This window comes from Narcine bancroftii, chromosome 4 (assembly GCF_036971445.1).
Source record: "Narcine bancroftii isolate sNarBan1 chromosome 4, sNarBan1.hap1, whole genome shotgun sequence".
NCBI lineage: Eukaryota > Metazoa > Chordata > Chondrichthyes > Torpediniformes > Narcinidae > Narcine > Narcine bancroftii.
In genome coordinates this window covers 204744587-204769618 of record NC_091472.1, presented here as the reverse complement: position 1 = coordinate 204769618, position 25032 = coordinate 204744587, and the positions used below count along the sequence as shown (strand labels likewise).

The 25032-nt window shown below is 41.0% G+C and overlaps 1 protein-coding gene across 1 annotated transcript; it reads left to right on the top strand.

Annotated features, from left to right (window-relative positions):
- Nucleotides 1–6349: 6349 nt before the first annotated feature.
- Nucleotides 6350–23420, top strand: rplp0 (ribosomal protein, large, P0). Its single transcript, XM_069933717.1, has 8 exons — nt 6350–6433; nt 12287–12391; nt 15456–15631; nt 15722–15809; nt 17586–17732; nt 19265–19450; nt 19886–20026; nt 23226–23420. Exons 2-8 carry the CDS (start codon nt 12338–12340, stop codon nt 23370–23372), a joined length of 939 nt encoding a protein of 312 aa, XP_069789818.1. The 5' UTR covers nt 6350–6433; nt 12287–12337; the 3' UTR covers nt 23373–23420.
- Nucleotides 23421–25032: the final 1612 nt, after the last annotated feature.

The window sequence follows — 25032 nt, the reverse complement described above, 5'->3', positions numbered from 1 at the left end:
CAGCAAGCTCCTGTCAGCCCAACGACAAGCAAAGCAGGAGAAACGGCCCTGGAAATGGACTCTACATCAAATGAAGATACAAAGCATGAGACAGAAAATTTAGAAGTGACAAAGAAGATACAGAAGAAAATTAAAGGTAAAAGCCAAAAACAAACAGCAGACATAAAGTACTTTGACAATCAGATAAGAGTGATGATGGAAACATTAATGTCGGAAATCAGAGTTAATAGAGAATGTGCTAGAAGTAAATATTAAAATTCAACGTATGGAAAATGTAAAGGATGTGAAAAAGCAATGTGAAGACGGAGAAGAGAGTGAAAGGTGTGGAAATGGACATGACCGTCTGAAAGGAGTAAAGAGGTCAGTCACAAAGACACAAGATTTATTGGCCCTGAAAATTGACATCCTTGAAAATTTTAGTAGGTGTCATAATATTAAAATAGTGGGCCTGACAGAAGGTATGGAAGGTACGGACATAAAAGGATTTCTAAAACAATGGATCCCACGAGTTCCGGAGACAGAAGAAATTGAAAGAGCTCACAGAGCTTTGGCATCGAAGCCGCAGGCGCAACAACGACCACATTCCATCCTGGTCAAGTTATTAAGGTATCCGACAAGGGAAAAAAATATTAGGGCTGGCAGCCAGAAGAACAAAAGAAATTAAAGGTCCGTTGGAACATAATGGGAATAAGATATTTTTCTACCCGGATAGAACTTTTAAAGAAACGCAAGGAATTTAACCCAATAAAAGACACATTATGGAGAACAGGTTATTATTTTGTCGCAGCACGCGGCAATGTTAAAAATATTCATCCCGGGCGGACAGAACAGATTGTTTGATGACCCACAAAAAGCTCGAGACTTTGTTGGACAACTGACAAATATCAACAAGGAAGAAAGTGATGGACAGAACTAAGAGACAGTTAAAGACAATATATGTCTCCAGAATGGAGGACCATCGCCTTCCCAAGATCGTATTATATGGCGAGCTCTCCACTGGCCACCGTGACAGAGGTGCACCAAAGAAAAGGTACAAGGACTGCCTAAAGAAATCTCTTGGTGCCTGCCACATTGACCACCGCCAGTGGGCTGATAACGCCTCAAACCGTGCATCTTGGCGCCTCACAGTTTGGCGGGCAGCAGCCTCCTTTGAAGAAGACCGCAGAGCCCACCTCACTGACAAAAGGCAAAGGAGGAAAAACCCAACACCCAACCCCAACCAACCAATTTTCCCTTGCAACCGCTGCAATCGTGTCTGCCTGTCCCGCATCGGACTGGTCAGCCACAAACGAGCCTGCAGCTGACGTGGACTTTTTACCCCCTCCATAAATCTTCGTCCGCGAAGCCAAGCCAAAGAAAAAAGAAAGAAGAAGAATATGTAAAAATGTTTGGGGGGTTAACCAGTTGATTAATAGTTGGATTATATGAGAACTTTGTTTAAATGTTTAGAAAATAAGCCATTAATTCTCTGGGGGGGGGGGGGCAGGGCGGTCTGTTGTAAAATAAGTTGATAATTGGGGTTTATACCGCAGCCCGTAATGTTAAGGGTGTTGTGGTTGTCCTGCAGGTCAGCAAGGAAAACTCAATAAGTGGGGGGGTTCTCTATGTTTTCTTTTTTACAGTTTCTTAGACTTTTTTTTGGTTTTTAACTTTTTTCAGGGTGTTTGTGTCAACATGTATAGAAAGATATGTTAAATTTCAAAATGTGGTGGGAGAAAAGGAGTTGGATGGTCTGAAAGGGTGGTATGTAAAAAAAAAACATGCACTAACAGAATGAACACATTAAGTTTATATCTATTAATAATGGAATACATAACTAAATCAAGAGCAAAAGGTATGATAGTATGCCAGATCTACTCGGAATCCTGGAATTTATTCAATGTATCGGCACCTAATGAGGACGATTAGAAATTTATGCAGGATTTCTTTTACAATTAGCAGATACACAAGGACATATCTTATTAGGTGGAGATTTTAATTTTAGCTTGGATCCATTATTAGATAAAACCAGGAAAAATACAAAAAAGAGTAAAGCTGCCAAATTTACAGTAAGTTCCATGCAAGATGTGAAGATAATAGACATATGGAGAAAACAACATCTGAAAGATCAAGATTACTCGTATTATTCTAACAGACATAAGACTTACTCCAGGATTGATCTGCATTTACCTTCTGCCCAAATACAAGGGAGAGTCCAAGATGCTGAGTATAAAGCAAGATTGTTATCAGATCACTCACCCTTATGGCTAACAATAGCTCTGAAAGATGCTTCTAATAAAAGATATAGATGGAGACAATCCCATCTTGCTAAAAAGACAAGATTTTAGGCAATTTATAAAACAACAAATAAAAAAATATTTTTATAGGAATACAAATTCAGTAACAGATAACTATTTTATGGGATACAATTAAATAATATTTATTAAATAATAAGCTATACAACTAAAATTTTAAAAAATATTACTAAGAAAAAGAAAAATTAGAAAAAGATAGTGTTTAGAGAAAGATTTAATGAAAGGAGAAGGTGGAGAGAAAAAAGACAATTGATAGAGAAAAAATTGAAATATGGTATGTTACAAACATACCAAGTGGAAAAAAACATAATGAAAACAAAACAAATATACTATGAATTAGGTGAGAAAACTCAACGTCTTGGCTTGGCAGGTGAATATGGAGCAAGTAACAAGAACTATTTTAACAACAAGAAAAGGAAATAATCAGATTTCATATAAACCACAAGAGATTAATGAAAATTTCAGGAGTTTTTATCAGCAATTATAACAATCAGAGGTCCTAGAGAAGGAAATAGATACATTTTTGACAAATAGAGAGTTACCCCAGTTAGATACAGAAGAACAAGGTAAATTAGCAAATCCCTTGCTGGTTACAGAAATATACGACACATTAATGAATCTACCAATTAATAAAGCACCAGATGAGGACGGATTCCCTATGGAATTTTACAAAACTTTTAAAGACATTAATTCCACCTTTTTTAGATGTAGTAAAACAGGTGGAAGAAACTCAAAATTTACCTGAATCTTGTAAGGTGGCAATAATCACAGTAAATTCCTAAAACAGGGAAAGACCCATTGTTACCATCTTCAAACAGACCAATTTCCTTATTAAATGCTGATTATAAATCAATTGCAAAATTACTAGCAAATAGCAAATTGTGAATTGTTTACTGCAGCTGGTGAAATAAGATCAATCAGGATTTATTAATATAGAAGGGCAGCAGATAATGTATGTAAATATATCAATTTGATATATACGGCACAAGCAAATAAAGAACCAACAGCGGCAGTAGCTCTAGATGCAGAGAAGGCCTTTGATAGGCTGGAATGGAGCTTTCTCTTTTAAGTACTTTAGAAATTTAAATTACCAGAAAAATGCATTTATTGGATCAAAGCCCAATATAATAATCCCAAGGCAAGAGTGCTAACTAATGGTTATATTTCAGATTATTTCAAATTGAGTAGGTCACCAAGACAGGGATGCCCATTATCACCTTCCCTTTTTGCCTTGGCAATACAACCATTGGCAAAAATGATAAGAATATAGAATGATAAAGGAATAAGGATTAAAGAGGAAGAATTTAAAATTGAAAGAATATGGGGTGATTTCAGGGTATAAAGTGAAGTAATGCCAATGAATACAGTAAACTACACCATGTAAAAAAGAATCCCCTTTTAAATGGAAGGTACAGGCAATATGTTATTTAGGCATCAGAATAAATAATTTAATCATTTGTTTAAACTAAATTAAGAGTCGTTAATGAAATAAATACAAGAGGACTTAGAAATATGAAAAGACTTGCCGATAACTCTATTAGGGAGAATAAATTGTATCAAAATGAATATTTTTCCATAGTTACAATATTTATTTCAAATGTTATGTATTCCTTTAACAGGGGAATTTTTTCAAAAATGGAATAAATTAATAAGGTATAGGTAAGAAACCAAGAAAAGTCTTGGAAAAGCTGATAGGGACATATAAACAAGGGGGGTTGCAGTTTTGAAATTTAAAAAAACTAGTATAGGGCTACCCAATCAAGATACTTGTCATTTTTTATGAGGTAGGAGAAAAGCCAGCCTGGCTTAGGATGGAACTACATAAACTAGGGGAAAGTGGTTCAGAACATGTACTTTACAAGTGGAATGAGAAGTTAGTGCAACATAACAGTTACCAATACTATACTATATATTAAAAAATAAAAAGGGATACATTTAGAGCAAAAGTTAATAAACTATCAAATACCCAATATGTTGCTAAAACAAAACCAATTAATACCTTTTACAATGATTAAGATATATTTTAAGGAATGGTCAAGAAATGGAATTACAAGAATAGAAAAAACTATTTTCTGGGCAATAACCTACTGATATTTGAACAGCTAAAAGATAAATGTGGAATATCGCATAGTTCAATGTTTTCATACTATCAATTAAAACATATTTAAAAGAAAAGCTGGGAAATGATCTAAGGCTGCTGGAGGGCAGTAGCTTTGAATATATAATCACAGACACTGATAATTAAAAAGAATAAATAATTAAATTACAAGACAAAGGAAAAGATGAGGCTATATATGGACCCAAATGCAGTTGGGAAAATGATTTAAACATACAAATAAATAATGAAACTTGGAAGGAATTATGCTTGGGCACATGATAAATACAATAAATGCCCGGTATCGAATGATACAATATAATTGGCTTCATAGACTATACGTTACACCTCAAAAATTAAAAGAATGGAACCCGACAGTATCTGATAAATACCTTCACTGTAAACAAGAAATTGGTACAATGATACAGTACATTCAATTTGGACATGTACAAAAATGAAACCATTTTGAGAGGATTTAAATTCAATACTAGATCAAATTACAAAAAAACAAGATACCAAAAGACCCAGAAGTTTTTCTGTTAAGCAATATAAAAGACAGAGTTAAATTATTCTTGGAATCTGTTTAAATTTAATTTTATCAAGATTGCATTAGCGGCAGCTAAAAAATGCTTAATGATAACTTGGAAAATGGAAACACCTCTGAGAATACAGCGATGGTTCACAGAAATGAACAACTGTATTCCATTCGAGAAAATTACATAACTTAAGGGATAATTATGCACAATATGAACAAATTTGGGACCCATATATATTTATTGGTAACCGCAACCTCGAGCCTCCAACTCAATGAGAAATAGTGTACGTAAGGAAAAAGTGAATCACATAACATGCCCCTTTTCTTGTTTTATTTTTTTTCTCTTCAGTTCTATTTTTTCTTCTCTATAGTTATTGGGGGGATGGAAGGGGGAGTTGGGGTGAAAATGGAAAAAGTCACTGTTATATATAGGTACAAAGTTTGTGTAAATATTGGTTATATTGTGACATATTAAATTAAAAAAATTTTTAAAAAGGATGAAGTTATGAAATACCTGGGAATGCATGACAGGATAGGTCCAAGTCAGCATGGTTTTTTAAAAGGATAGATCCTGCCTGACCAACCTATTAGTTTTTAATAAATCTCATGTAGGGGATGAGAAAGCTGTGAATATTATATATTTGGATTTACAAAAGGCTTTTGATAAGGTACCAAATGTTAGGCTGATAAATAAGATGAGGGCCCATGGAATTAAAGGGATGCTATTGGACTAGATAGAAAATTGGCTGATAGGCATAAAGCAAAGGGTTGAAATTAAGGGATCTCGTTCAGGATGGCTGACTGTAACAAGCCGTGTTCAGCAAGGGTCGGTCTTGGGGCCGCTGCAGTTTACAATTTATATTAATGATTTGGATTGTGGAATAAATGGTTTTGTGGCCAAATTTGCGGATGACACCAAGATAGGTGGCAGGGGTAGGTCTCAGGGGGACGATAGGTAGGGAGGGAGGGGGTTTGGGGACCAGTGGATCATCTCTTGTCACAGGGGTAGGGCCCAGAGGGGCGATTGGTGGGGAGGGGGTGGGAGTGGAGGGGCAGTGGAGCATCTCCACTAGTCACAGGGGTAGGGTTCAGGGGGATGATGGGTGGGGGAGGGGCCTCTCCTCTTAATGGGTACCGGGGGATCATTGGTGATGCCAGGAACGGACACCCACACAACGTTTCCCCTACACAACGGGCATCACCGGAAATCGGAACACACAGCACTTCAGCCTCTGTCTGGCGGGGCTGGATCACGTGACGCCGCGCCTGCCTGCTCCCTGCCCTTGGATATAATCTGATTGGCTGGTCTCTATGATTCGGGTAGGCGCCTTTCTGATTGGTCGGAAGGACCCCATCGGAGTCTGGATTGGTCAGATCTCTCAGGACGCGCGAGGTGATTGGCTCCGTGTCAGGCCAACGCGTTCGGGGATTGGTGGTTTGGCAGCGGCGCGAGGGGTTATGGGCTGGCCCCAGCATTCCTTTTTCTCTTTCTTTCCGGAGCTCGAGGCGGTGAGTGCTCGTGTGGCGGCGCCGGGCCACGGGGTCGGGGACGGGGGACGGAGATAGGGCTGTCGTAATCGATTAAAGGAGGACATGCGACGGACCGGGCCGTGAACTACTACAGCGAGGCGCCCCGGGCCACGGCGGCGGGCGGCAGGCCCGAGCGTTGCTGGGCTCGCCCAGAGCCGGCCTTGCTCTGTTACACGTGGCCCAGTTCGGGACCGCTCGGGCCCCCTCCCTGCAGCCGTGTGCTGCTTTTTACACGTGTTTATCTCTTTATTTGTTATTTATTGAACGGGACGTTAGTGGACAGGTTAAGCCGTAAGTTTAAAGACACAGATTCATTGCCACTGTGCATACATGACACCACATACAAACCTGAGGTTCCTTTTCTGCGGATGGGGCAGAATTATCACTTACTGGTAGTGTAAATAAAAAAGCCTATACATATAAACAAGTAAAGAACTGTAAGCAGATAATGAAGGGAAACAAATTGTGTCAATATCAAAGAATGTCAATAAAGTACACTAGTAAGAGTCCTTAAATGAGTCTCCAGGTGTTTTCACATTTGGGACCTGGGGGAAGTTCCCGGGAAGGCTGCACCTCCTGGGCCTTTCACACTGCGGCTATACTTCCCTGCAAAATCGTCTATCGGGCATTTTGGGGGGTGGGGAGACACCTGCCCCATGAAATGACACTGCAAGTGATGCGTTAAGCCCTCGCTGGAAGTCCCTCACTGCTCCCAAGTCTGCAAGGTGACAACCTTGGTCATTGGGTTTCTTACCCTAAAGGCTGGGACATCTTGGCTGCATTTGTGCGTACTTTCCCTGAGCGGGTACACATACCCTTTCCCGGCCATCTGCTCTCCCCTCCCCCCCTAACTCCCAACAAAGCAGCAGTGCAGAGCTGCTGGAGTTCACTGGAGCGCCGCCCCACCAGCTCATGGTGATGGATGGATGGGGGAATGACAGAAGGACGGGGGTCAAAATAATTGTTTTTCATTTTGATGATGTGCGCATGCAAGTTTACCCAGATTAGCCATTTGTCTCTTCACTCTGCCAGAAAGGGGTTTGGCAGGTGAACTCTGCTGGGCTCCAAGATTACTGCCGACCTAGGCCTTGCAGCCTGGTCAATTTTGACTGACCCTGCCCCGGTCTGACCTTTTCACGTTTTTTCTGGGTAGGTACTGTAATGGGTCAAATTGCCCAGTTTACCCGCTTGTTCACCGCTGTATGGAAAGGCCTTCTGATTGAGTTTGTTATTGAGGAGTCTGATGGTGGAGGGGTAGTAGCTGTTCCTGAAACTAGTGGTGCGAGTCTTGTGCAACTACATTGAAGATGAAGTAAAAACAGTGCTGGAAAAACTCAGCAGGCCAAACAGTGTCCTTTGCACAGCAAAGTTAAAGGTAATTAATGGACATTTCGGGCTTGAGCCTTCATCAAGGTGTGAATAAAGGGCTCAAGTCTGAAGTGTCCGTTAATTATCTTTAACTGGTGTGCAAAGGACACTGTTTGGCCTGCTGAGTTTCTCCAGCATTGTTAGTCCACTAATGTAAAAACACAATGATAGTTCACACTAATCATCTGTGACTCTCGTGTTGAAAACAATATTTATATAGATGAAATACTTGTCCTGCATATGTATTGTCTGTATTTGTGTTATGTCTGGTTGTGTGTCTGTGTGTCTTGCATTGAGGACCGCAGAACACTTTCATGAGGTCATGAGGTAGTACTCGAAGAATCAGATGACAATAAATTTGTCTTGACTTTAAAAAAATAACTTTTATTGGGTTGACTAGATTATCCTATGTCTAATTTCTAAAATTAAATGCTGTGCTGAATTGTGTGATTACTTGTGAAATGTTAAAATAGATATGAACAACTAAACTGTCAACAAAGAAATCCTCAAAAACATGGCGTTGAAGTACAATTTTATGCAAAGGACCGTAGTGATCTGGAATTTTTTGTGATGCATTGGATGGATCAAATAAGTCAGATTAGCTGTGACATGATTGATACCGGATGCTCAACTATGCCCGTATGTGTTGGTTATCTTGCCTCTGTTCAAAGCAGTTCCAAATACTAAATGCACTTTTTTTCTGAAAAGGAATTCCACGTCAACTTGTTCCCCCTTAATTAGTTTAAAGTTTCTCTTACTTCTGGCTCTGCTTCCCTATCTTTCTTTGGCTTGGCTTCGCGGACGAAGATTTATGGAGGGGTAATGTCCTACCCACCAAGTAAATAGTGCCACTTGGGTCCCATTTCAATCTTTCGACTCTCAACTTCAATCTGCCCTCCAGATTTTGGTTGTCCTACTCATGAGGGTGGAGGATGTGACCAAATTAAATTTCACCTGCCATTACTCCGTCTGCTTTCCGGGTTCATCTCAATCCTGCTGTAAACTTGGATAACCTTCACTGTCCACTATACCACCAATTTTGGGCAGCACAGATAGCGCAACATTATTACAGCGCCAGCAATCGGGATTGGGGTTTGAATCCGGCACTGTCTGTCACCAGTTTGTATGTTCTTCTCATGTCTGCATGGGTATGACACACATATTAACAATACATATGCAGGACAAGTATTTGAAGGGAGGTCAATTTGGGTGTAATTGGACGGCACAGGCTTCTGGGCCCATATGGCCTGCTGCTATATGTCTATATTTAAAAATTAAAATAAATTAAATCTGCAAATTTAGTAACCATCCAAACCATATTGTCATCTCGGTTGTTGTATAGATGACAAGTAAAAGTGAAGTCAGTACCGATCACTGTTCACAGGCCTCCAATCTGAGTAACAGCCTTCAACCGCCATCCCCAGAATCAGAATTTATTGTCATGAACAAGTCACGAAATTCGGTGTTCCACTTGAATATAAACTGGTGAACCATTAATGAGAAAGATTAAGGCGGATTTGATTAAATTAAAAGATTTACTGTTGTCATTAAAAGGTCGGGTAAATTGTATTAAGATGAATATTTTTCCTTGTATTCAATATCTTTTTCAGTGGAAGTGTGCTTTAGGAGGATTACAATTGCCTCATTTTCAAAACTATCATGAAGCTGCACAATTAAAATTTATTAATAGAATGTCGGATATTACACCGCCCCTCAGTTGGGCTAAAGTGGAATTAGCTAGTATTTCTGGGTAAAGGTTCCATTATTGTCACGTAATACTGAATCACGTAATACTGAATTTAGAATGTAACTTATGTGGCTGTATGCCATTAGGCAGGCAAACTGGCCCCGCTTGTCACGCACGCGGAGGGGCAGCCAGCCAAAATGGCGCTGTTGGGGGTTTCCTCCCGACCTTGGCACTGGGCTCAAAAGCTCGTGCTTACGGACCCATATGACACCCCGGTGACGTCGGGGGACCCCAGCATGGTTCTCAGCCAGATCCGGGCTGGGAGTATAAGATCACCCAGGCAGCCTGCAATAAATCAGTTTTTGCTCACTGAACTTAACACGTTTGCTCGTGTGATCCTTCAGTTAGCAGTGTAGCCACCACTACAATTGGTGACCCTGACAGGTTCAAACGTCTTTGAACCCAACATGAACAACCCTTCGATCAACGCTCTAGCCATCAAGCTTCCTGACTTCTGCCATCCTGGGTGTCGACTTCCTCGCCCACGGACTCCTGGTTGATATTCGAGGTAGGCGACTAGTATATGTCCGTACCTTCCAATCTGTTCGCCTCAACGCCTCACGCACAGAGCAGCCACAGATGGCCATGGTCAGCACGCCCAAGGACGAGTTTCAGCGTATCCTGGACAAGTTCCCCATCCTCCTCAAACCGCAGTTCTCCACTGCCTTACCACGCCATGGGGTGTTTCATTACATCCCCACCCAAGACCCGCCAGTCCATGCCAAGGCACGCCGGCTCCCACCGGATAAACTCCAGATAGCAAAGGAAGAGTTCTCACATCTGCAGGAGCTGGGGATCATTCGACGCTCCGACAGTCCTTGGGCCTCACCACTCCAGCTGGTGCCCCTGCGGAGATTATCGACGGCTTAAAGACACGACAGTACCTGACCATTACCCGATCCCTCACATCCAGGACTTTACGGCCAATCTGCATGGCGCGAGGGTATTTTCCAAGGTCAACCTGGTGCACGGGTATCACCAAATCCCGGTGCACCCCGAGGACATACCCAAAACGGCCATCATCACCCCCTTCGGCTTGTTCAAGTTCTTACACATGCCGTTTGGGCTCAAGAACGCCGTCCAGACCTTCCAGCGCCTTATGGACACAGTGGGCAGGGATTTGAATGACGACATCCTTGTCGCCAGCAGAGACTGGGCACAACACAAGTCTCACCTGTGCACTCTCTTCTCCCGACTGGCCGACTTTGGCCTAACGATCAATCCAGCCAAGTGCCAGTTCGGGAAAGAGTCCATGCAGTTCCTGGGCCATACCATCACGGCCGAAGGAGCCACACCTGCTGCTACGAAGGTTGCTGCAATCAGGGAGTTCCCACGCCTGGACAACCTCAAGGGGTTACAGGAGTTCGTGGGTATGGTCAATTTCTATAACCGCTTAATTCCAGGACCTGCATGCATCATGTAGCCGCTCTTCGCCCTCATCGCGGCCAAAGACAAGACACTCGCCTGGACTCCAGAGGCCAGCAGGACATTTGAAGCCACAAAAGATGCCCTTGCGAAGGCTACCCTGCTCATCCACCCAAGCACCGACCTGCATATGGCGCTCTTCATCAATGCCTCTGCCACAGCTGTTGGCACTGTCCTGGAGCAGCAGGTGAATGGACAGTGGAAACCACTGGCATTCTTTAGACGACTTCTTCGCCTGCCAGAGCACAAGTATAGTGCTTTCGATTGTGAGCTGTTGGGCACGTACCTGGCAGTGTGTCATTTCTGCTATTTCTTGGAGGGGAGGCCTTTCACCATTTTTACCGACCACAAACCCCTCTCTCAGGCGCTCGCTATGGCAAGAGATCCCTGGTCAGCCCGCCAACAGCATCACCTCTCCTTCGTGTCGGAGTTCACCACCGACATTTGGCACAAGGCAGGGAAAAATAACGAGTATATTTTTATCAGGCAGAGCCTGTCCACAGCACCTCTACAAAGACTATATAAAGGGCCGTACAAAGTCGTCCAGTGTTCAGGATCCATTTTCACACTGGACATCGGTGGTAAGAGGGAAGTTTACGGTGGACAGTTTAAAGCCAGCTCACTTCAACCCCACCGAACCAGTAGTCATGGCCCAACCCAAGAAGCGAGGCCGCCTGGCAAAAAAGGACATTGGCGCCAGTTCTGGGGGGGGGGGGGGCTGTGTGACGATACGCCATTAGGCAGGTGAACCAGCCCCGCTTGTCACGCACACGGTGGAGCAGCGGGCCAAAATGACGCCGTCAGGGCTTTCCTCGTGAACCCCAGCGCAGTTCTCAGCCAGGTCCGGTCTGGGAGTATAAGACCAGCCAGGCAGCCTGCAATAAATCAGTTTTTGCTCACTGAACTCAACCTGTCTGGTTGTGTGATCCTTCAGTTAGCAGTGTAGCCGCTACTACACATACGTGAAATTATTTAACTTTTGTCTACCGTAAGGCAGACAATCACCACTTTGTCCAGCGCCCCTCACAGAAACCTACAGAGCCTGGTGTTCCCAGGCGGTCTCCCCTCCAAGTACTGACCAGGTCTGAGCCTGCTTAGCTTCCGAGATCAGCCAATCTCAGGTGTATTCAGGCTATTAGGCTTCTAGGAAGTCAGTTCTTCATTTGCCTGGGAAATCGTGGTGGTGGGGGGGGGATGCGGTGAGAACTGACTGGGTGGATGGCATTTATTAATCCTGTTTTTGTTTATATGATCTTGGAAACTTCATTTTGCTGTTTGTCATTGTCTTGCAGTAAGATCTCGTCTTTAAACCAGTTTGTGGCAATCCTTGGAAGCACGTAAAGATGCCCAGGGAAGACAGAGCTGCGTGGAAGTCCAATTATTTTATCAAAATTATTGTGAGTATAAGCCAATTTCATGGTTAGCTGGTCAAGCTGTCAGTTTTTGCTTGTTTAGATGCATACAGGGTTACTGAAAGTGTCAAATAAAAACAAAATATTGGAATAGCAAGATGGGAAGCAAAATAAAACTGTTTTGGGTCATTACCTCCAAGTATTTTGATAAAAGATCAATATTCATTGTGATAAATGAGCTGAGAGATGGACCTAATGCAACTGGGGTTCAACGCTGTGAACCATTAAGTTAAATTGCATTCAACATTGAAATACTTAGATGTGGTATCTGAGAGAAAAGATGCTCAAATCTATATTGAAAAGGAAAGCGATGGTTTTCTAACATTTCAAAAGAACACCACTGGACTGTCAACCCCGAAGCTGAACGAGATTATTATTGATTGTGCTGGATAGTTGAGTTCATGGCAAGAGATCCCTGGTCAGCCGCCAACAGCATCACCTCTCCTTCGTGTCGGAGTTCACCAACGACATTCGGCACAAAGCGGGGAAAGACAACATGGTCGCCGACGCACTCTCAGCGTTGAACCCCACCTGGTGTCTGGCTATGGGGTGGAACTTGTCCATCTGTCCTCCAGCTATTGCATTAAAGTCTTCTTAAGACATGACATTTTGAGAATTATAAATGGAAAACAGATGGTCTTGCTGATTAATCATTTCTAGCTTTTGCTCCCAATTCTATTTGGATTGATATAGGAATTGTGCCCTCTAGTTTCAATTGCCTCTTGATATGCTATTAAAAGGTGATATTCAAATTTCATTTGCCATCTACTAGTTTTTCCAAATTTCTTTGATGTCTCTCATTGACCTTGCAGTTCACCGTGCCTTCAAGTTTTGTTCATGTGTAGATTTGGAAATCATTTGTTAAAGTTGTAGTATTAGAATCGACTCCTTAGACAGGAGTCATCTTTTTTTCCCTCATATACCACCTTAAGCAATCCTTTACTAACCACAGAGCACCTATAGCATCCTATATGAGTGGGGGTTTAAAAAAAGGTTGAGAACCACTGCCGTAGAAACTCCACAGTTCACTAACTTCCTTTCTGGAAGAACTGCCTTTTCGTTGCTGCGATTTGCAGGTACTTTGTCAGTTTTCTATCCATGTGTTATTCGAAGGGCTTTGGTCTTAATGATGGCCATGTTGAGTTACACTTTATCAGAAGCCTTTTGGAAGTTCATATGTACTTCATTAAAAAGGGCCAAGTTAATTGGACATCATTTTTCTTTAACTGAGCCTTGGATTTGGAACCTGGAGTGTTACAGCACAGTACAGATACTTCGATCCACAATGTTGTAAACCTACTCCACGACAATCTTAATTTTTCCCTAGCCCTGACACCTATGACTCTCTTTTTCTTACAGCAAGTAACCAGATTGTTAGACTGAACCAGAAAGATCATTAAATAAATTGTGATAAAAGTGAAATAATGCCAAAAGTAAGGCAGATTATGAGCAATGTAAAAGGGAAAGTCGGTTTAAATTGCAGAGATGCAATTAAATATCTCGATGTTAAAATGGACAATAATTTACATAACTTATTTAAATTGAATTATACACCTTTGCTTAAGAAAATAGAAGATTTACAGAAATGGAAGGAACTACCTATAACATTAATAATAGGAAGGGTTAATTGTATAAAAATGAATATATTTCCTAGAATACAGTACTTATTTCAAACATTACCTATATTTACCATCAAACCTTTTTCAAGAAATAAGTATGTATGGAAATATATTTGGAGAAGAAAAATGGCAAGAGTTGCATTAGGAAAATTAATGTGGAAATTTGAATTTGGTGCACTACAAATTTTGAATTTGATATTACCTGAACCAAGTTAATTAATTACAGATATAAATATTTAAAAAGTTATTTCAATTATGTATACAGTTTTGCAAAAAGGAATGTATAAACCAGGAGTTCATAAGGCAAGACAAAGATGGGAGAAAGAAATAAATATTCAAGAGGAAACTTGGTTAGAACTTTCTCAGGACAGTATGACTAACACAATTAATGTCGGGTACAGAATGGTACAATATAATTTTTCACATCAACTATATCTTACTCCACAGAAATTAAAAGGATTAAATTCTAATTTTTCAGATAAATGTTTTAAATGTAATTAACACTCTAGGTGGGAATGTTCAAAATTAACACCCTATTGGATTTATTTTTGGAATGAGTTACAAAAGTTCAGCTTCCTCAAGATCCAAATTTTTTTAAAACTTGGAAATATTTTTGTCACAGAATTGAAATTAAATAAATATTTAAAAGAATTTTATCAAAATAGCCTTAGCAAGAAAATGTGTGGCAGTATCTTGGAAGTCAGATGTGTATTTGGGTATGGGGAGTTGTATACCACTTGAAAAGATTACATATAATTTGCGTAAGAAATTTGTAAAGAGATTTGGAAATCATGTTTTCAAATTGTAGGAATTAGGTTGTAATAGCCAACCTGAATCTTCTGACTCCTAAATATTAAGATATATTAGATTTTATTTGATAGTTTTAGTAAATTTTAATAAATGATATCCAGATGTTCTCTTTCTTTTTTTCCTTTGTTTCTATCAGGCTGTTGGGAGTGGAAAAAAAATCAAAAATGACTGTGTATTAATTTATAATATTTTTGAACAAGAAATGTATTCATAAGTTTTAATGTATATGTGAAATTAAATAAAAATTTCAAAAGAAAAGGAAGTAACCAGGCTTGATCAGGTCATTATTGTGGTGGGATGAGCCTTGAAAATTGACCAGCAAAATCTATTGGGGATAATTTTAAAAAAAATGAAGATGCTAGAAATGCTCATCAGGCCAGGATCCATCTATGGGAAGAGAAACGAACTCTGGTCGAAGATCTTTTGTCCAAAATCTCTTTGGATCTGGCTCGGATTGGTTTAGCAAAAAATACAGTACCTAAACGTAAGGTTTAAATCTGCTTCGTTCCATCAGGCGCATATTTGATAAGTTAGCTTTTTGTGTGTATGTGAAAGAAATAGAAAACCATTATGGAACTGGTGCTCTGTACATCATTAATCTGTTCCTGTCTACTCTTCAGCAACTATTGGATGACTATGCAAAATGTTTCATTGTTGGGGCAGACAACGTTGGATCCAAGCAGATGCAACAGATTCGTATATCGCTGCGTGGCAAGGCTGTCGTGCTGATGGGCAAGAATACCATGATGCGCAAGGCTATCCGTGGCCACCTGGAGAACAACCCTGCCTTGGAAAAGTACGTGAGATGGCAAAGCAATGGAGCTGCAGGTGTTTGAGAGAGTATAAATTGATGAGCCAGATTACATGATGCACTGTTTTTCTGCAGGCTTCTGCCACATATTCGGGGTAATGTTGGGTTCGTGTTCACCAAGGAGGATTTGTGTGAAGTCCGTGACCTCCTGCTGTCCAACAAGGTAAAATTTTTGATCCGCATCTCTTGATAAATTTAACAGAGTGTGAATAATTCCCTGTACACAGTAAAACCCCTGTTATCCAAAATAAAGCAACCGGTAAAAAATTGGGTAAAATAATTTTGTGTTGATTAAACTTAAACCTGGGCTATTCATTGCCCATCATGAATGCTGAGCTATTAATTGTGATGTGGGAGAATAATGGGCACATTTTTACCATTGGCTTAGTTTAGCTAAAGCTTGGTTTTGTGATTTCATATTGAGATGAGTCCTTAAGAAATAGGAACAAGAGTAGGCCTTGCCTCTTGAACCTGCTCTGCCATTCTATAAGATCATGGCTGATCAAGTCATGGGTTCAGCTCCACCTCCTTACCCATTCCCCATAACCCTTGCTTACCCTTGTATCCAAAAATCTATTGATTTTAAATGCATTTTTATGTCTTAAATGCATTGAATGAGGCGGCTTCCTGCTTCATTGGGTAGAGAGGACCACAGATTCACTACTCTGGGAGAAGCAGTTCCCCCTTGTCTCTGTCTTATATCTGCTACCCTGAATCTTGAGGCGATGCCCCCGAGTTTTGGTCTCACCTGTCAGTGGAAACTGCTTCTATTTTATCCACTCCTTTCAAAATGTCCTCTATCTTCTCTTTGAAATAACACAAACCTTTGGTGAAGATGGGAGCAAATATTCAGCCAGCGGAACACCTTGGTCATGCTTTGCTCACAGCAGCTGTTTGAATAAAGTTGTGTTTGATAAACAATGGCGTCGGCCAGGATGAAGAGCTGGTTGATGCCATTCGTCTTTGGCTGACTGCTTGAGTAAATCTTTGTAAGAGCTTCGCTTCCTGCTTAGCAAGGGGTCTTTATCTTTATTAGTATATAATATATGGGTAGGTCACGTCTCCAGAATGGAGGACCATCGCCTTCCCAATATCGTGTTATATGGCGAGCTCTCCACTGGCCACCGTGACAGAGGTGCACCAAAGAAAAGGTACAAGGACTGCCTAAAGAAATCTCTTGGTGCCTGCCACATTGACCACCGCCAGTGGGCTGATAACGCCTCAAACCGTGCATCTTGGCGCCTCACAGTTTGGCGGGCAGCAACCTCCTTTGAAGAAGACCGCAGAGCCCACCTCACTGACAAAAAACCCAACACCCAACCCCAACCAACCAATTTTCCCTTGCAACCGCTGCAATCGTGTCTGCCTGTCCCGCATCGGACTTGTCAGCCACAAACGAGCCTGCAGCTGACGTGGACTTTTTACCCCCTCCATAAATCTTCGTCCGCAAAGCCAAGCCAAAGAAGAAATATTATTAAGTATATTAGTATGACTTTATCTGTAAACTCGGGGGAGGGGTTAATTATGACAGCACAGTTAGAGTAGCAGTTAGCACAAGCTCTGTTACACTGCCATTGACCGGGGTTTGAATTTAAATTTTGTAAGTTCTGGGAATTACCTGATTAAAGTGAACTTTACAAAATTAAGGACTGCAATACTGATTTATTTTTTTCAAAATTTTCAAAATTGTCTTTTAAATTTGCTTATTCTTACATCTTGTGCCTTAGTTAGGCATTGTAAGTGGGTCTGAAGCAACTGGAAAATTTGTGTATCTGGCATCTACAACCTACATATAGGTGCTGGACATTGAGTGTTTTATTGCATATCCTTCCTCAAGAAAGTAGACTAGAACTGTGTACGTGTTGTGTTGTCAAGCTGAGTTTCTCTGCTCGCTTGTCGTCGTTCCACCCACGCTGAATTACTTGATTTATTTCCTTAGGTCCCGGCTGCTGCTCGTGCTGGTGCAATCGCTCCTTGTGCGGTCACGGTGCCATGTCAAAACACTGGCTTGGGGCCTGAGAAGACCTCTTTCTTCCAGGCTTTGGGAATCACCACCAAGATCTCCAGAGGTACCATTGAAATTCTAGTAAGTCTGTCCTGGTTTTATTTAAGGCATTGTAGATGGATACTGCCCACAGATTCTGTGGCGACCACCAAACATCCATTTACGTTAATCCTGATTAATCTTACAGTAGTGGTCCAGAAATCAAACTTTCAAACTTCAAATTTAGCGGGCTTTTGTGTGCATGCGTAAGCGCCACAGATGCTTAGCAGCATTTTTATTTTTCTTTAAAACTGCTCATTTTGATAAATGAGGCATGCTGTATTTGCTCATGAATAAACTATCAAAATTTACCTGTTTATCTCTTTATTCCTCCTTAAATTTGAATTTCAAAAGTACTGCCTGAGAATCCCAAAAATCCGGACCTAATCCCCAAGCAGTCTGGACTTCTTCTGTATTCTCATACCCTCCCCATAGATTCTGCTACTCCATGTACGTGCTTGGGGGGCGATTTACATTGGCCAATTAAAGGCCGGCACATTTGGCATAGTGGTTAGCGCAACACCTTTACAACGCAAGTGATCAAGACCGGGCCTATGTTCGAATCCCACACTGTATGTAAGGAGTTTGTACATTTTCCCCGTCTCTGGGGGCTCCGGTTTCCTCCCACCCTTCAAAGCATACTGGGATGTAGGTTAATGGGGTGTAAATTGGGCAGCATGGACTCTTAGGGCCGAATTGGCCTGTTTCAGTGGTGTATGTCAGAGGAGCCCCCAAATGTCCATGTGTAGATCATGCAAACTCCACACACACAGGACCTGAGATACGGATAGAGCCTGGGTCTCTGGTGCTGTGATTCTGTCTGTGCCACTGTGATCTTGTTTCAGTAATTCCCTTAACAGTGGGCAAGATTAATCTACTGATCTTTATGAACATTTAGACAGATTTTTAATTGTATTCATTGAATTATTAGATCCATGTTTTACATTAAAAATAGAATTGTACAATACAGGTACACAATCCTTTATCCGGCGCCCTTGGGGGACAGTGTGTTCCGAATTTCGGATTTTTCCTGATTTCAGAACAAAAGCCAGCTGCCCCAGATTTAAGCCCACCCAAATTGTGCTGCGTATCCACCCCCGTCTCTCTCTCCCCTCCCACCCGAGTCGTGCTGCCATTTCTCTCTTCTCTCCCGTCCTGCCCAAGTCGTGCTGCCGTTTTGCTCCCCCTGCCCAGGTTGTGCTGCTGTATCTCTCCCACCCGAGTCGCGCTGCTGTATCTGCCCCCCCACCACAACATAGTCGTGCTGCTGCTTCTTTCTTTCTCACTCTCTCTCTTCGCCCCACTGCTGTACCAGCACCAGGAAAAGAAATGCGAATTTTGGAGCTTTGCGGATAAAGGATTGTGTACCTGTATTCACTGCTGGCTTGGAGATTTTGTGGTGATGCCTTGTGCTTTTTTAAAATAACTGGTGTTTGGGAAATTGTAGCACTGCTTTTTATCCTTGAAACTTTATGAAATATAATGTTCTAAACATGATGTAATTGATTACTGGTTTAAAAACCCCAGTGGTATTAAGTTGGCTTTCTTCCTGACAACTAATTGTCTCTCTTTAGAGCGATGTGCATCTCATCAAGACGGGTGACAAGGTGGGAGCTAGTGAAGCCACTCTACTGAACATGTTGAGCATCTCTCCCTTTTCCTATGGCTTGGTGATCAAACAGGTTTATGACAATGGCAGTGTATATGAACCTGAGGTCCTGGACATCACTGAAGAAACTCTGCAGAAGCGTTTCCTAGAGGTATGTCAACATGGCTTATTGCAGGAGGATTGGTAACATCTGATGGTTTATTTCTGCAAACACATTTTGGGTTTCCTGAGATGTTGTTAGTAAAAAAAAAGCCACCAAAATGCTAAAGGAACACAGCAGGTCTTGGCAGTGTCCATAAGAGGTAAAGATACATTTCAGATCTGAGCCCTTCTTCATTCTGAGCTGATTTTTGCAAAATATTGGTTCATTTTGAATACAGCAACAATTCCCACATTGAAATTGTCATTGACCATTTTTTAAATGTTCAAATGGTGTCAGGGACCTTGCGCATTTGGGAGATGTGCTACATGGTATGCAGTTAGGCTTTATTTGCATTTTTCTAGAAAACCTAAGCTTTTCACAGTTTCCTCGTGCTTGAGACAATTGCTGTCTTGTACAGTATTTTAATCATGTTTGTCTTCAAAGGGAGTTCGTAATGTTGCCAGTGTGTGTCTGCAAATTGGTTATCCAACCATTGCCTCCATACCACATTCCATCATTAATGGTTACAAGAGGGTGCTGGCCATCGCTGTGGAGACTGACTACTCCTTCCCATTGGCTGATAAGGTAATGGTAAACGTGCCCTCAAGTTGAATTGCAACTGTGCAAATGTAAAGAGATCGATTGGCTTGGATGTTGCTGATATTCAAAATTTATGCAGTGGAAAGCTCATTGTTCCATGCATGGTTATTTAACGTGCGTCATCCTTCAGTTCCGCCTGAGCAGTGCTTAATTGCTTATTATATTCCAGCTCTTTATGCTATCACTGTAGTCATTAGAGTTTGGTTCGGTGCATCCTGAGTACAATTTTACACCTAGCTGTCACTAAAGTCATCCTTTGTTGCTCATTTCCAAATTGCCCTTGTTAAAGTGGTGAACTGCCACTTCAGATAAAAGGTATTTCCATGGTGTTGATTGGGGTTTTAGAGAATTTGGTCCCAGTAACCATGAAGGAATGGTATTCATTTCCCCTGCAAACACTGATCACTTGTACCTGCTGCTCTTGCTCCCTTTAGATTTGGCAGATGCTGTCAGATTATCGTGCAGCATGGGGACAAACCATTCAGCATACCTTCTGGGATTCTAATCCCATCTACTTACATGTGGCCTGTATGCCTCTGTTCCCTGCCTGTTCATGTGTGTATCGAACTGCCTTTCACACATTGCTATTGGATCTTCTCTCCTGGAGAACATTCTAGGGACCTGTAGGTATAACAAAAAGTCAGAACAGAACCCTTGCAAATCTCCTTAAACTTTCCCCTTCACTCTCTATCTGCATCTCATAATTCTATAAAATTCTATCAAAACTGCAAAGAAAACAATACAAGTTGGTCCAATCACTCCTTGTAGCTAACACCAGGCTCTTTTGTAAATTGTACAAATGGCAATTACATTGGTGCAGGCACAGGCTGTCTTGTCCTTTAACCTACACTCAGATTTCTTTCATCCTTGGGTCACGTTGATCCAATAATTTTTTGCTTTATGCATTGAAAGTTCTTTGGGAATTGTGATGGTCACTGCAGAATACTTGACATGTAACCAGGGACAGGACGGTTAGCATAGCGGTTAACCCAATGTTGTTTGAGCGCCAGTGACCCAGATTTGAATCCGGTGCTGTCTATAGTTAGTATGTTCTCTCTGGGTTTCTTCCAGGTGTTATGGTGGGAAGACCACCCTCCAAAACGTACTGGGGTTGTAGATCAATTAGCAGCACGGGCTTGTGAGCCGAAGGGGGCTGTGATCATGCTGTTTATTTAAATTTAAACCATGTCATTGTTTTAGTTGCTCTGTTAAGTTTCTGATTAATGAAGATCTCCTTAGAATGTTGTTGTAGGAGAATATAATTGTGGCAATGCTTTTGGATGTCTTAAGGTAATTGGTTAGACTCCTGGTGTTCTTGTGCTATGGTGTCCTGAGCCCATGTTATTCAAGAGAATGTTCAAACAGCTCATTTTAATTTGTCAGCTCTCTGCTCTGGTTGATGCAATTTTTGTTGATTGCTGCTTTGTGTTCCTGAAGCTGTTCCATATTGAAAATGAATCTAAAAACACAATACTAGAGAAACTCAGCAGGTTAAACAGTGTACTTTATCTACCAAAGATAAAGATGCATAACCAACATTTCGGGCTTGAGTCTCCCAACAAGGTATGAACTCGTATCAAATGAACAATAAGTTTCATTTCCATTTTGATCACTGTCAAGTGACTGGAGGAGTGGGAGGAGAATATTTTTATGTAACCATGTGATCACTGACAGGTTGGTCTGTAAATACTGAACTTCCTTTAGTACAGCTGCCTGAACATAAATAACTATGGTTGTTGACGAACTGGCTCGTAGTGTTCTGGGCCATTGATTCAGAGACAAGGTTTGCATTCCATTATATAGCAGCTGAGGAATTTAAAGTAATTAAATACATCTAGAATATTTTAAAAGCAGGTGTAACCAACCTCTTTCTGCACTGTGGGAGATCAGACTGCGGGTTCGCTTCAGTGTTCCATTGTATGAATGAAATATTTTTAAAAGAGGAAGAACAGTATTCTAACTGTTTAATTTCAGAATAGCAGGTTGTGTTGGGATGGTAGTATTTTCAGAATCAAAATTTATTGTCATGAACAAGTCACAAAATTCGGTGTTTTGTGAGAGCGTCACAGTGCAAACATTCTTATAAACCACCGTACAACAATAAATAAAAATGGTGCAGGAAAAGTCAAAGTGAGGCAGTCTCTTTGGTCCATTGATCATTCAGGAATCTGGTGGCAGCGGGGAAGAAGCTGTCCTTGTGCCACTCGCTGGGTGCTCATCATTAGGTTGCTGTACCTTTGTTGGCACCTCTGTACCCGGTAGTGATGCAACCATCCAGAATGCTCTCCATGGTACACTTTTAGAAGTTTTCAAGAGTCTTCTGTGATGTACCGAATCTCCTCAGACACCTCAAAAAGTAGAGCTGCCGGTGAACCTTCGTCATGAATGCATCAATACGGATGCTCCAGAACAGATCCTCTGAGATGTTGACACCCAGGAATTTGATGTTTTTTTTTGAAAAGTTGATTTAAGAATTTTACAAAGCCAAAAAAAAACAAAGTATAGTCTAAAACTACCTTCTACTACCCCCCATCTATCCAACCCCTTATAACTCTCCCCCCAATGGAGCTTATATTAAAAAACACAATAACATCATATCTTAACAGGTTGTTGTGCAGTGTGCCCTCTATTTACATCTTTCAACACATGTAAGGTTTTTATTTAACATCTAGCCCCATACATTCCAAATACAAACTCCACATCTTAATAAAAAACGAATAATTATTTTGCAAATTGTACATTATTTTCTCTAAATAAATACATGATTGAATTTCATTGTGCCATCTTTGTTCAATTTGACATCATTTTTCCAAGAAAGAATTTGCTGGTTTAAAAAAAATCATGCATAACTAATTGTAGTTATACCTTCAAATGGGTTTGATTTCACTGCTGAACCCCTAACCCAAAAGTGTCTGCTCTTCGTATGTTTCTACTTTAAGCCACTTCCTACAATTATATTGAGCTTTCAGTCACTTAATATATTGTTCAGTAATGAGTATCATTTATCATTATTCTCATCCTGTGACTGGTTCTGGGAGGTTTTCTCTTCAAACAGTAATGAATTATAAGATGTTGCTTCAAGGTTAGTCTGCAGCTTATATTCTGATACTGAAAGTGGGTGGATTGTTCTGCAGTAATGGGAAGCTTGATATCTGGACTGAAACTTAATGTATTTGCTCTCCAGGTCAAAGCTTTTCTGGCTGACCCATCGGCCTTTGCTGCTCCAGTTGTTGAAGCCGCTCCAGTTGCTGCCAAGGAAGAAGTAAAAGAGGCGAAGAAGGAAGAGTCTGAGGAATCTGATGATGACATGGGCTTTGGTCTGTTTGACTAAAGAATCAGCTGCCCATCTCAGCCGAACCAAAATAAAGCATTCTATCTATGGGAGCGTAGTTTGTGCTTTTTGTGCTTTCTCCAACGTTCTTGTCTGTTTCACTTCTGACTTCTGTATCTTTTGTGGTCCTCTTGTGGTCTTTGGTCAGCATTTACAAGATTAATGCTAGGTACTACAGCAGGCTATACTTGTTCTTCAGTGGCGAGCATTGCTGCTCGCTGTTGAGTACAGTTGGGCCCCGTTCAGCTTGAGTGGTAGGAACTTGGTGTGGGTAATTACAATTATATAGCCAATTTGCACTTGGAATCTGGTCAGTGTCAAATGCACATAAAGTTGAATGTAGGAATAAATAAATATGAAGGGGGGGGGGGTATTAGCTAGGGAGTGATATAACCTCCAGATCAAAGTAAACGATGTGGGGAAGAGTGGGTGGGTTAACACAATGTTGTTACAGTGCCAGCAACTGGGGTTCAAATTTTGCGCTGTCTTTAAGGAGTTTTGTTATGACCCCAAACCAGCAATAATAGAGGAGGCAATACAAAAGAGAGTTAATTTTATTAATAACTATTAACACTACAAATTCTGATCCAAATTACCCCCACTATATGCCTCTATTAACAATGATACAGAAATTATAAAAACGTGTATATTCAAAAACCTTTTTAGTCTGTGTCCATAAATGAAAAACAAATGAAGGAACTAAATATCAGTCCAAAAACACAGAATTCACTGACCCAATTCAGTTCCTCTACTTACAAAAGGATTCCTTATGAACGTGGGAGAAAGATGACTGATGTTGCTTGGAAGTAAACTTACTAATCCTTTGCAGCTTTCCTCACCATGCACTTTTCCTGGTTCTTCAAGATTGGTTTGGTTTAACCACCGCACTTGGGAAGCCAGTGCCTTTAACACAGCTTCCCCACAATTTCCTTCTTTGCAGCAGACAATCAAATGACCCTTTGTCACACCCAAATTCAGTCCGCCAGAAAACCGTTCTCAACACAGAGTGAGATCTCTGCGTATCTTTCTGGCTCCTCTACCAAACTCTGCCTTCACCCAGCCCGGGGCATTCTCTCTGTCTCTTAATCCTTAACTTCCCAGCTTGATCTTGGCAAACCAGCACTGAGTTTCACAGTTCTTCATTAGAGTTCCAATTCTTTAAGGTCACAAGGTCAGTCCATGGTCCATAACACCCCCACCTTCAAAGTAAAATTATGATCTTCAAGAACAAAATTTTAGTAATAAATTGATGTGTCATACCCATAATATAAAATAAAACGTTTATATACAAACATCCATAGTAACTAATTTCATTTTTACAAAGTTTCAACACCTCGAAAGACAATCAGCAATCAAATTGTCACTTCCTTTAATGTGGGTGATTATTAAATCATATTCTTGTAAAATTAAACTCCAGTGTAATAAGTGTCTATTATCTTTCATTCTGGGCAAAAAATCCAAGGGATTATGATCAGTATATATTTCAGGTGGTTTCCTATAAAGATAAACATCAAAATGTAGAGCTAATAACTCTGGTGGAATAATTCTTCTGATGTTAAACTGAGAAGTAGGAGACAGGATGGTCAGTATCATAATCATCCTGTAACAGCACTGCGGCCAAAGAAAATGGTTTCTCTAGGTCAGGTGACTTAAAGCAGAG

Coding starts and splice junctions, on each gene's coding strand:
- rplp0 (XM_069933717.1), top strand. CDS start 12,338: ATGCCCAGGGAAGACAGAGCTGCGTGGAAGTCCAATTATTTTATCAAA. Junction 12,392..15,455: donor ATTATTTTATCAAAATTATT/GTGAGTATAAGC, acceptor TCTACTCTTCAG/CAACTATTGGATGACTATGC. Junction 17,733..19,264: donor GAGGTACCATTGAAATTCTA/GTAAGTCTGTCC, acceptor GTCTCTCTTTAG/AGCGATGTGCATCTCATCAA.